General features: G+C 33.0%; 2 protein-coding genes across 3 annotated transcripts in view; one reads left to right on the forward strand and one right to left on the reverse strand.

Annotated features, from left to right (window-relative positions):
- PCDH11X (protocadherin 11 X-linked) overlaps positions 1-13749 on the reverse strand; it is a 649257-nt gene that overhangs the window by 578809 nt on the left and 56699 nt on the right. The window contains exon 2 of one of the 2 annotated variants that reach the window (XM_027607541.2): positions 6309-6892. In XM_027607541.2, coding sequence (XP_027463342.2) covers positions 6309-6848 — 540 coding nt within the window. In that variant the 5' untranslated portion in view covers positions 6849-6892. Of the gene's footprint in view, positions 1-6308; positions 6893-13749 lie in introns of those variants that run through there. The other variant, XM_027607545.2, reaches the window with a different exon arrangement.
- LOC113930318 (actin-related protein 10-like) lies at positions 11533-13066 on the forward strand. Its single transcript, XM_035725482.1, has one exon. It carries the CDS (start codon positions 11594-11596, stop codon positions 12845-12847), a length of 1254 nt encoding a protein of 417 aa, XP_035581375.1. The 5' UTR covers positions 11533-11593; the 3' UTR covers positions 12848-13066.

The raw sequence follows: 13749 nt of genomic DNA on the forward strand, positions 1-13749 counted from the left end.
ATAAAAAGGAATTCCTTTGAACTATTGGTGGCAATGCAAACTGGTGGAGCAACTGTGGAGAACAGTATGGAGGTACCTCAAAAAGTTAGAAATAGAAGTATCCTATGATCCAGTAATTGCACTACTGGGTATTTACCTCCAAAATACAAACAAACAAAAAACCCAAAAAACACTAATTCAAAGTCATACATGAACCCAACGCTTATAGCAGCATTACTTACAATAGCCAAATTATGGAAGCAGCCCAAGTGTCCCTGGAGAGATGAATGGATAAAGAAGAAGTGGTATATATATATGTGTGTGTGTGTGTGTGTGTGTATATATATATATATATATATATATGTAAATATATATATATATATATACATTTATATATAGAGAATGGAATACTATTCAGCCATAAAAAGATGAAATTTTGCCATTTGCAACAACATGGATGGAGTCAGAGAGTATAATGCTAAGTGAAATATGTCAGAGAAAAACAAATACCTTATGATTTCAGTCATGTGTGTAATTTAAGAAGCAAAACAAACAAGCAAGGGAAATAGAATGAGAAAGAGAAAGAAAGAGAAACCAAGAAACAGACTCTTAACTATAGAGAACAAACTCATGATTACCAGAGGGGATGTGTGTGGAAGTATGGGTAAAATAGGTGGTGGGGTTTAATGAGTACACTTACCATGATGAGCACTAAGTGATGTATGAAATTGTTGAATCACTATATTGTACACCTGAAACTAATATAATACTGTATATTAACTATACTGGAATCAAAGTGAAATTTAAAAATTTTTAAAAATATATTTAATAAATGTCACTTAATCCTATTAGTGCCAAACACTCATTTTAATAAGAATTGAGAGCATTAAAAAAGATCCATTTATGAAGAAAATGAGTTTTATGTTTTCATTTTTCTCACTGAAGATACATTTTGATAATAACCTTCAGTTTTTAGGAAACTAATAGTCATTAGCATTTGATTTGTCATCTCTTTTGCTTTTTAGCAGACCAAAAATGTTAACCTGCACATCATATAAATCAGAGAATAAAGAATTGAGTTATTTTAGCTTTGAAAGGATAAACTTCTAGTTAAAATTTCATCTTATATTTGAAAAATGAGGAAATCACTATATTCTAACTCCTTTCATCCTCTTAGAAGTAACTATGCTTTCTAAGATGAACACATTGTTATAGTCTACATGTTCTGCCTGCAATAACATTAGTGAATCTTTATTCATTGCTCCTGATAAGTTACTTCACACCACTTTGAGCTATGGTTACATAAGATAAGGAAATAATAGTTCCTTCAGAATAATAAAGTTTGTTTGCTTTTTGTCCCCAGGATATATTATCGGATGCCTCATTCTTGGCAATTTAATTCAAGATTACTAAATCTAATTGTAGTGAAGATTTTCACAATTTGGATTTTCTAATCCCACACTTCAAAACAAATCTCACCCTAACCTTAGTTTCATAAGTCCAAACTCTTGATCAAGAGGAAAGATATTTAGTCCTCGTTTAGCATTAAACGTAAAGACCAAATATTTATATCTGGTTTTAAATAAAATAGAAATAGGTGCCTGAATCTTGATTATGTGAAAAGACCTGCCCAAGATTAAATTTTCTTTTATGGTTGGTTGAAAAGGTAAAGATGCTTTATGGAATGGGCAAAATGGGTAAGGGTTTCAAGTAGGATCACTGATCTGAGAAAAACTTGATCTTCATGCTCTGTCAGCATAAACTGTCAACCTTTGAAACATTGTCATGCCTGCTTCAAGGGAACCAATCAACACATGTCACTGGACTAGTATAGAAATATTATTGATATATGTGAGGAAGATGGAAATCTGAAGCAGAAAATGAAGACATGAAATATTACTACACAATTTACCCTCAGTTCCAGCCATAGGAAGAAGTAGGTCTTTGTGGTTTATATCCATATCTTGAATCAGATTGGGTACTTGAAGTTTATTTCTATTTGTGAAAATATTGTCTTCCCTGTCAACAAGACTTAGAATGTGGTAAAAAGCTTAATAAATAACAGGCCATCACAATAACAAGGTGAAAGTTAAAGAGATGCTGTAATGTCCTACTCTTTTTTTTAAGATTTTATTTAATTATTTGAGAGAGAGAATGAGATAGAGAGAGAGCATGAGAGTGGGGAGGGTCAGAGGGAGAAGCAGACTCCCTGCTGAGCAGGAAGCCTGATGCGGGACTTGATCCCAGGACTCCAGGATCATGACCTGAGCTGAAGGCAGTGGCTTAACCAATTGAGCCACCCAGGCTCCCCTGTAATGTCTTACTCTTGACCAAAAGCTTCAAATACTGCAAGGTCTCAATTGCTAATTGCACAATTAGATGCAGATATTTATATATCTGTATATACCATATATAATATATAATAAAATATTTTAAAATATATTATTTAATAACATTTAATAAAACAATATATTTATAATATATATAAATAATGTATATTTATATATATAAAATATATAACATATATGTATGTATATGTGTATATATGTTATTTATATACACATATGTATGTATAGATAGATATACTTAGTTATAAATATTTAGCACAGGTAGTTCAAATTATGGGAAATTATATCAAAATACCATGAGGAATTTGCATCATAGCTGGACTTTACTTGAAACATAGGGAAAAGTGAAGATTTTTGCTTCTAGGTATTTTTTTAAGTGGCAACCAACATTAGAAACTTTCAATGAATCATTTTTTTTCCTTAGAAAATATCTTAATCTTGGGACACCAGGGTGACTCAGTTGGTTAAGCATTTAACTCTTGAGTTGGGCTCAGGTCATGATCCCAGAATCATGAGATGGAGCCCCATGCAGGCTCCATGCCTAGCATGGAGCCTACTTAAGAGTCTCTCTTCCTCTCCTGCTCCTCCCCCTCCTCCCACCCATGGGTGTACTGGCACTCTCTCTCTCTTTCTCTCTCAAAAAAAAGTAAGTCCTAATCTCTTAAAAAGTTGAAAATTAACCTTGCCAATGTCACGTAGATAAGTTTTAACATAATTTTCTTTGTACTAAGCAGAATTATTTGGTAATCACTTCATTCTTCCGTTTCTCACTTTCTCCTTTTTCTTCTTTGCCTCTTTATTTCTTCTTCCTTCCTCTTATATCATGAACTTGTTGTGATCCCCATCCTCAAGGTTACCTATCTACTTGTCTGTCAATTAAATCTAAGAGTCAGAAGACCTTATTCTGGTCCCCAACTTTATCATTTACTAGTCATATGAACATAAGCAAAATAAATTATTACTCTGAAATGCATTTTCAAAGTATTCAAAATGTACAATAATAATGCTTTCCTTGTTTATGCCAAAGCATATATAATATCACAAAAAAGTAAAAATTAAGTTAAATATTTATATATTAATTTTTAAGATAAATATTCTAAGTTTCATGTTACTTATATACATTTTTGATACATTCAATAAATCTTTTCCACCACTGCCTTTATTTTCAGTTAATAAATATAGAATTGTCAGTAACAAGACCCCTTCATGTGTAAATTGAATTATTTTTCCCTAAAAATTTTCCCTATATCTCCCCCTTCTCTCGCTTTCCTATCTGAACTTTACATATACATTTTATATATCCCTAGTTAGGATAAACTGTGATTTTGCAGTCTTGTCTATTCAACAAAAATAGAACAAATTAATATTAATTAAATTTTCACCTCATTCTGCAGGACAGAAGTTATTATTATGGTTGGCCTACTTGTAACACTTATTAAATTTTATGGATAAATCTTAACATGTTTATTTTCTTTCTTTTTATTTAATCTTCCTATCCCTTCAGCATACATAGCACTTTCATGATAAGACCTTTTTGAAGTCAAAGTATACTCAGTTAATGTCATCCATGTCATAGCCCTCTGCATGCCTGGGGTTATGTTTTACGTTCCATACTCATTAATCTTTGTCATACTCATTATCTTTAATAAGCAGTCAAGACAGTTATTTGTCCATGGAGCCATCCAAATGCCTCAAGACTTTAAGTAGATCATGTAGTTCACTTTTGCCTTATCACACATTCTAAAACAGAATGAAATTTTAGAGCAATTTTATTTCTAAGACTCATCTAATAACCTCTAGTGAGCCTGTCTTTTTATTATTTGCTGATAATATCGCAAAGAAATTCAAATGAAAATGGATTTTAACAAAGCTAAAATTATGCCAATAGGTTTATTTGTTTTATTTAAATTTCTTAAGCAGCTTTCAAGGCAAATCAGAAATGTATTGTAAATTTGTTATGCTATCCTGAGGGAGATATGACAAAATTATTCTTAGAAATAATTTATTTGACATAATAAAACACTGCATTTCAAAGCAATACATTTGTCTTGATGGTTGGTGGAGAGACTGTATTACTAATACCTGATTTGAATTTGGTAAGGTCCCATTCTGATTTTATATGTTATTTTTTATTTTCCAAATAAACTTATTCTGTGTTTTCATTCTGCTATCTAATATGATAGCCACTAACCACTTGTGGTTATTAAAATTAAGATTAAATTAAATTAAAAATTCAGTTACTTGGTAGCACTAACCCCATCTTAAGTACTTAATGGCCACATATTGCCAACAGCTACCATATTGGCTATCACAGATTATAGAACTTTTATCATTCCTGAAAGTTACATTGGATAGTGTTGTTTTAGAGATAGTATCTACTCTGCTATACAACTTACAATTTAAAGTGATAAATATCACATATATATAAACAAATAATTTAAAGCATCTCCAAAAATCATCGGCAGGTCTATCTACTTTCTACTGGGTACTTATTCCCCCAATTCTGCCTTTGTGACATGTACATCAACATCCTCATATTATGATTGAAAAAACTAAAGGTCAGAAAAATTAAGCTGGAGGTGACATATCTAGTCAGCATTAAGCACAAAATTGTGATCCATATCGTTCTGAATCCTGCATATTTTCCCATTTCATAAGATAAGGAGATACCTTTGCAGGGATCTTACCTAAAAAATGCTCATTTATAAATCTTCTATCCCTTCTTTCTGTTTTTACTTCTTATACTCATGTGCTAGTATGCATTTCACTTGAATTAGCTCAAGAAATCTATAACCTTCTATTCCTGAATGCATTTATAAACAAATATGTCTTTACAACATATCATCATCAGCTGAGCAGTTTTCCAATATTATACATCTTCTAAGCTAAAATCTTCAGATGATATACATAAAATATTTCTGTGTTCTTAGAGTGTTTTTGTAACATTGGCCATTATGTTCATCATAATAATCTGATAGTGAGTAATCAGAAAATGTTTATGAAACTTTAAAAATTCCTTAACTAATCTATATTAAGTCTGAACATTTGTTCTTTCACACATTTTCCAGGACCATTCAAGTGCATTGAACTATTTCAATATCCAAATCTGAGTTTCCTACTATCTTATGTACTATATAGGTGATTAAAAGGAATCACCCATTCACTTGATAAATAAGATCCCTCTGCACATATTTCAAATACAATTATTCCACCTATTCTTCCTTCTGCCTTCCCTATCCCAAGACCCAAGTCAGACCAAAATAGGTTCTTCAGATAGGCTGAAACTTTTTGGCTAAAAATCTTACATACCCTTTATAGCAAATGAATATTCTATGTTTTCAAAGAATTAGAACAAAGTTTAACATTAGCATCACATTGGCTAAAATTAAATCTCATTCTGATGACTCAAGAGATGCTTAAAAATCTTGTCTTGGCTTGAAATCACCATGAAGAACATTTATTATTCTATATATGTATAGAAACATTAGTAATAAAAATGTTCTATTCACCACTCAAATAAATTTCTTTGACATTTTTTCAAATGGCGAGAGAAAATTTCCTATCTAAAATGATCACTGAGTAAAACTGATAGATTTGTGTATTCATTCTTAATGTTTACATTTGCTTATTTAGGTCCACCTTGTGTCAGAGTCATGACTAGACAAATTAAAAGTAAGGTATTGGGTAAGTTATTTATTGCAAGTAGCAAGGCTGAGCTCCTTATCTGACAACTATAATATATTGTTAAGGGAAACATAAGCAACTGCTTGAAAATAAATATACATAAAATAAAAATTCATAAACTTCATGCAATCACAAGAATTGCATTGATGAGTTTCCCCCACTATGCTTAAACTTAAAAAAAATTGGGGTGTTGGCTTACTCAAAATTTGAAGTACACAAAGATCCTTTTATTTATTTACTTATTTATTTTGCCTTTTAAAAATGAATTATCTTGAACAAAGTGTTTTTAAAACATACCTTAATTAACTGGTAGTTTTGAACTCCGTTTATTCCTATGTCAGGATCAATGGCTGCTGGGAGAGCATATCTAGAGTTTATAGCCGAATTCTCCGGAATTGATATGTTGATAACTGTTGCTGGGAATAATGGCGCATTATCATTTACATCTTCTATCAAAAAACGTATCTTAACCAGTCTAAATATTTCATCTGGCAAAACAGCAACCTCCACTTCATAAAAGCAACGGGTTTCCACCCGGATACCAGCACACAATTTCTCACGATCAATGCGAGTTCCAGCAGTGAAGATCTCACCAGTACCTTCTTCAATTCGAATCAGTGGCACATCACCAGTCTTATACACTAGCTTAAACTGCATAGGAGATGTTAAGGACTTGTCTGGAATCAGTGACAAGTTGAGGTCTTTCAGCAAGTCGCCTATCAGAACATTTTCTGGCATTTCTTCTCGGACGGTGTAGTTTTTCTCCTGGGCGCCAGACTGAAATACGACACATGCTAAAAGGACCGCAAATATATATGTCCCAGACAACAAGTCCATACCAGGCACAATTGTGATGGTTCTCTGTATCAACCCACAGGAAACTGTCAAAAAGAAATGGGGAAAAAAAAGAGGAGGAAGAAGAAATTATTAAAGCCAACCAACCATTAAATGTATGTTAACTAAATGTTCAGTTTTAAAATCCTTGAAATATTAGCACAATTGACTCTTAAATAATGTTATGTGTTTTTCATAAAGATAAAAGGTAAATTATACAACATACCTCCAGTAATTAAAAGACTCAGTATTTGTAAAAGTGGTCATCATTGATAAAATATATAAAAGATATACCAAGATAGATAAAGTTAATAAAAATAATTAAAAACACTTAATTCAATACTTAAGTAAAGTAATGTATATTTATGACTAATCAAAAAGTATAATCATTATTCTTTATTATAATATGACTTTCAAATGTAACTCTTCTATTGGTAATGAATGTTTTATACAATAGTCCTTGTGTTCAGTTCTGCACCTCAAAAGAGACAAAGAATCATGACATATGAAGGATTCAGAAAGTTTGGATTAAAGAAGAGAAGTCCTTTGAGAAAGGAAGGGGTTGATGTGACACATGCCTAAACATGAGAAGGACTACAATGTGAAAAGATTAAAGCTTTCTTTGGATGAGAGGAAGAAAGATAGGTAAAAATTACAGGGAGGCAACTTTGAGATCAACATAAACAACTGCCTATTAAAGCATTCTGGAAAAACAAAAACAGTTTTCAGGAGATAGTAAGAAGCTAGATAACCAGTTTAGATCTACATATCTATGATTAGGTAGATAAGATCCAAAAACATTCAGTGGGAGAGCTGGACTAGAAGACATTCCAACTTTGAGAATTTGTGTCTATACACTGAAAGTAGATCATATTAAAATGGGTTTTTATATCTACAAACTGACACCCAAAAAACAAATAATTCAGTTAAGAAATGGGCAGAAGACATGAATAAACATTTTTCCATAGAAGATATCCAGATGGCTAACAGACACATGAAAAGGTGCTCAACATCATTCATCATCAAGGAAATACAAATCAAAACCACAATGAGACACCACCTTGCACCAGTCAGAATGTATAAAATTAACAACTCATGAAACTCATGAAACAATAGATGTTCACAAAGGTGCAGAGAAAATGAAACACTTTTGCACTGTTGGTATTCTTATACAAACTTGCACAAACTGGTACAGCCACTCTGGAGAACAGTATGGAGGTTCCTCAAAATGTTAAAAATAGAATGACCTTATAACCCAGGAATGCACTATTAGGTATTTATCTACCGGATACAAAATAGTGATTTGAAGGGGCACATGTACCCCAATGTTTATAACAGTATCATCAACAATAGCCAAATTATGGAAAGAGCTCAAATGTCCACTGACTGATGAATGGATAAAGAAGAGATGGTATATATATATATAATCAAATATTACTCAGCCATCAAAAAAATGAAATCTTGCATTTGCAATGACATAGATGGAATGAGAGTGTATTATTCTAAGTGGAAAAAGTCAGCCAGAAAAAAGACATATACCATAGGATTTCACTCATATGTGGAACTTAAGAAACAAAACAGATGAACCTAGGGGAAGGAAAGGAAAAACAAAATAAGATAAAAACAGAAAGGAAGGCAAACCATAAAGACTCTTAACTATAGAGAAAAAACTGAGGGTTTTTCGAGGGGAGGTGAGTGGGAGGATGGACTAAATGGGTGATGGGCATTAAGGAGGGTACATTTTGTGATGAGCACTGGGTGATATATGTAAGTGATGAATCACTAAATTCTATTCCTGAAACCAATACTATACTATGTGTTAAGTAACTTGAATTTAAATTAAAATAATGAATTAATGCAGCTATGAATGCATCAAAACTTTTAAAGGCTCAGCTAACAGATGATCATTTAAAAATCCATTACAGAAAAAAAATATTTCATTACAGAAAATTATTAATGCACATAGGTATATAATTAAGGAAGTTTTCAATATTTATTGGTAATTGATAGCATTAAAAAATTCTAGTAATAGCTCTAAAAACAGGAAGACTCATGAAATGATGTAAATAACTTGCTATAAATATTATGGTCTGAATATGGCAGACAATGTATTACATTAAATAATTTTTCCACTGTATAGCTGTGAATCTGCATTTTTAAAAAATATGCATGTGGACAGGTCAGAAGACACAAAAGTGAGAAAAAAGAAACCTTCCTATTTGCAATCAATTATAGAATAAATGTATTTGTTACAATAATTGAAACAGTTTAGGTCATTAATAGAACCAAGAAATTAACCAGATAAACTTGAAACACCTCACTTTAAGGAATTATTATCACCCAAGTAAGAAATATATATATGAGTCCACCTACTTTCCTGTGTTGAGCAGTTCATGCCATTTATAAAACATTTTAATAGTAATTCTAATACTGAGTAATTCTAATACTGAAGAAATTCTGTATCTTAGCAAACAACACAAAATGACTATTGCCTGTGGTATTTTTAGCCTATTTGCTCAATGATGAACACTGGGATTACATAATATAAAACTTTTCTCAAGATTTAATCTCTTTAGAATTATTGGCCCTATATAAAAATACCCATTTATACTTATTGTGCTAATATGCACAAATATATTTGTGTCCTATATAACATGAATCTAGGACATCTAAAATAATTCAGTGTCTGTGTGATTTTGTAAGTACTATACAAACATAAGCAAAAATAAAAATGGGATAGTGACAATTGGAATTAAAACTACTACTCTTTTCTTATCTTACCCTTAAGCATATACACATTATTACAACTGGTAGAAGAATGCTGCAGACCATTTTTCAAACACTGCATGCATGTTGCAATATCTCTACACAAGAAGAAGAGTTAAGAAAGTGACCTAATTCCAAGCAGTCCCCCTCTGCCAACCCATTCTAAATCTGTTCCACTCTTTCTTTAATAACATCATCAAATAAAACATTTTTAAATGTGTTTTATCACTTGAAATTCTTTCAGAAGTTTTAAAAACTAGAAAGTATTGGAAAAAAGGACAATGACATTTCTAAAACTTAAGGAAATATCCATATTGCAAACCTAGAAAGAATTTAATCTCTAGTTAGTAATTAATTTTATAAAGGTTTAGTCACTTAGTCAACAAACATTTTTTAAGCTTTTTTTAATATGCCAGACATTCTTCTAGGCACTGAGAATAAATCAGTGAACAAATCAGACAAAAATCTCTGCCCTCACAGAGTTTATATTTCATAATATAAATATTCCAGAGTGTCTTTAATTCAGGATTCAATCAATGCATGACAAACTCAACTTTCCCTCTAACAAGATGTAAACCTGCATGATTAAATAACCTCAATCTCCAGATTTTGATTCCAACTCCTTACATTTACCACCTGAAAATGTATTATAATCTTTAAAATTAGAAAAGTTTTCCTTTAAAATGCTGAGTTTGCTTCTTTGACTGACCAATACAGAAATTTAGTTACCAAACATGGATATAAAAAAAAATCACTGCTTAGTTTATGTTAGCATGATCAATTTAACTCAAATATTCAGGGAAGATATTCCTATACACATACCTTTACCTGGCTCTAATTTTCTCTTTCATTAGCAAATGATAAGATAACCTTACATTTCTTTACCATTCTCCCACATCCCATTCCTACCATAGTCTAAAGTTAGTCTGGAAACTGATAGGGGAACCACAATGAAAACAGATAGATAAAATTAAAATTTTCTAAAAGCTTTAGCAATGCTAATGCTCTTTGAGTGAGGTTTTTTTATAGGCAATACCTAGTGGTTGCATAGGCAACAAGCATATGGGGACAAAACCATGACAATCAGAAAAAGCTAAGACAGAAAGAAAATAAGCAATTCTGAAATTTTAAATGAAAAACAAAAATGCAAATTCATTTCATAGTCTCTGTGCAATTTCATTCTAAAAAGGTAAGTAGGTAGAGGAACTAAGTCTCTACTCAATTCTAGAGATATCAAACCACAAAAGTAGTGTTCAAATGGTTTGTCAGAAGAATTTCAAGGCATAACTTCCCTCATATACTTGTTACATTTTCCTTTATTATAGTGCTGTGTTTAATTTGTGAAAAACTAATTCTTTTGTTTTTTGAGAGAGTGTGCATGCACAAGTGGTGGGGAGAAGCAGAAGGAGACGCAGACTCCCTGCTGATCAGGAAGCCTGTTATGGGGCTCCATCCTAGGACCCTGAGATCATGGCCTGAGCTGAAGTCAGATGTTTAACCAATTGAGTCACCCAGAAGCCCCATGAAAAACTAATTCTATATGTGAATGAGTGGCTTACAGTCTACAATAACAAATTGTTTAAAATGGCACAAATTTAGGTATTACATGAAAATATGAAAGTTTGCCTATGATCTTAAACTTTGTCATTCTAATTACTTTAATGTCTCATGAAGTCAAAAATACACCACTAAACAACCGTGAGGTATTATACAGTTACTTCTCTGTTCTTGTTCTCATGCAGTCAAAACTTCTTTCACAGATTGGGGAAATAATAAGGTCGTTTTTAAAGTTGACAGGAAACAATCTAAGACACTGCTAGAGAAATGGTATTAAGGAGGGCACGTGTTGTAATGAGCACTGGGTGTTATATGTAACTAATGAGTCATTGAACACTACATCAAAAACTAATGATGTCCCTCTGAGAGCAGAAACTTGTGGGGCCTGCACCGAAGCTCACCTTCTTACGGTGGTCTTTATTACCATGCCGCTGTATGAAGGCCTAGGGAGCGGCGGGGAGAAAACGGCAGTCGTGATAGACCTGGGAGAGGCTTTTACCAAGTGTGGATTTGCTGGAGAAACTGGTCCAAGATGCATAATTCCTAGTGTGATTAAAAAAGCTGGTCTGCCTAAGCCTATCAAAGTTGTTCAATATAATATCAATACAGAAGAATTGTATTCCTACCTAAAGGAATTCATCCACATACTGTATTTCAGGCACCTGTTGGTGAACCCTAGAGACCGCCGGGTTGTGGTTATCGAGTCAGTGCTGTGTCCTTCCCACTTCAGAGAGACACTCACCCGGGTTCTTTTCAAGTATTTTGAGGTTTCATCTGTCCTGCTTGCTCCAAGTCATCTAATGGCTCTTCTGACACTTGGGATAAACTCTGCTATGGTCCTGGATTGCGGATATGGGGAGAGCCTGGTGTTACCTATATATGAAGGAATCCCAGTACTAAATTGTTGGGGAGCTCTCCCCCTAGGAGGAAAAGCTCTTCACAAGGAGTTGGAAACTCAGCTACTGGAGCAGTGTACTGTTGACACAGGTGCTGCTAAAGAACAGAGCCTTCCCTCTGTGATGGGTTCAATTCCAGAAGGTGTTTTAGAGGACATTAAAGTGCGCACTTGCTTTGTAAGTGATCTGAAACGTGGATTAAAAATCCAAGCAGCAAAATTTAATATTGATGGGAATACTGAGCGTCCCTCACCACCTCCAAATGTTGACTACCCATTAGATGGGGAGAAGATTTTACATGTTCTTGGATCAATCAGAGATTCAGTTGTGGAGATTCTTTTTGAACAAGATAATGAAGAGAAATCAGTTGCCACTTTAATACTGGATTCCCTTATACAGTGCCCAATAGACACCAGAAAGCAACTAGCAGAGAATTTGGTAGTCATAGGTGGCACATCTATGTTGCCAGGATTTCTCCACAGATTGCTTGCAGAAATAAGGTATTTGGTAGAAAAACCAAAATATAAAAAAGCACTTGGCACCAAGACATTCCGAATTCATACTCCACCTGCAAAGGCTAATTGTGTGGCCTGGTTGGGAGGAGCTATTTTTGGGGCACTGCAGGACATACTTGGGAGCCGTTCAGTCTCAAAGGAGTATTATAATCAGACAGGCCGTATACCTGATTGGTGTTCTCTTAATAACCCACCTTTGGAAATGATGTTTGATGTCGGGAAAGCTCAGCCACCACTGATGAAGAGAGACTTTTCCACTGAGAAATAAAATTTGATTGAAATTCAGCTTTGCTTTGTATCAAGTAATCAATTACAATCAAATTGTACAAAGTATACAGGATGCTGTTAGAGATGATTTTATGGAAGTGAAAGCATTTCTGTAGTTACTCTTTGCATTAATATTTAATTCTTTTGACTGTTGTAGTAAAACAGTAGCTGATGCTTATGAAATTTGTGGTATTTATATCAATAAAATATAGTAAAGCAGTTTAAAAAAAAAACTAATGATGTACTACACAGTGGCTAAGTGAACATTAAAAAAAGAAAAAAAAGTAACCATATCAGGAGAAAGAAAATGGAACAACTGGTAAACTCAACACTTTCAAAGAGACAAGTAGAGTGGATTGGATGCTTTGGCTGTCCTGCTTGACATGACTATTTTCTATGTATTCTGAAACCTGAAATACCAAAACAAAAGATTTTAATAAGGTATGGTAATGCTATCAAATTAGTATTTTTATTACATTTTATTCCAGAAAGGATTCATTTATTGTATTTCTTTTTGTACAGGTCTAATTTTCACATTTGTGTCTAATCTTCTCCAAGGAATGGATTCCATCAATATTGCTTCCTTCTTCACAATGTTTATGTTTTATTGATTCACTCTAACTCTTCACAACAGTTGTTGCACTCTTCTCTATCAGGGTTTCAAATCTGTTAATACTCAATACTTAAACAGCACTTATAAGAAAATTTATGATGGTTGCTTTTCCATATTAATTTTTTTCTGGATTTTTTATTTATGATTTAGGAAGTGAAAGGGTTCTATTCAAATCCCCCTCCCCAACCAAGCTCACAGACAAAACTCACAGGTGTCTGTACTTGACCCTAACTCTTTGTTTTTCCAGGTCATGGTGCCCCTCATTCTCAGAAAATAGACCACTACCTACA

Source organism: Zalophus californianus, chromosome X, assembly GCF_009762305.2.
Source record: "Zalophus californianus isolate mZalCal1 chromosome X, mZalCal1.pri.v2, whole genome shotgun sequence".
NCBI classification, from domain to species: Eukaryota; Metazoa; Chordata; class Mammalia; order Carnivora; family Otariidae; genus Zalophus; species Zalophus californianus.

Excerpts from the sequence above, each read along its gene's own strand:
- LOC113930318 (XM_035725482.1), top strand. The coding sequence starts at position 11,594 with ATGCCGCTGTATGAAGGCCTAGGGAGCGGCGGGGAGAAAACGGCAGTC.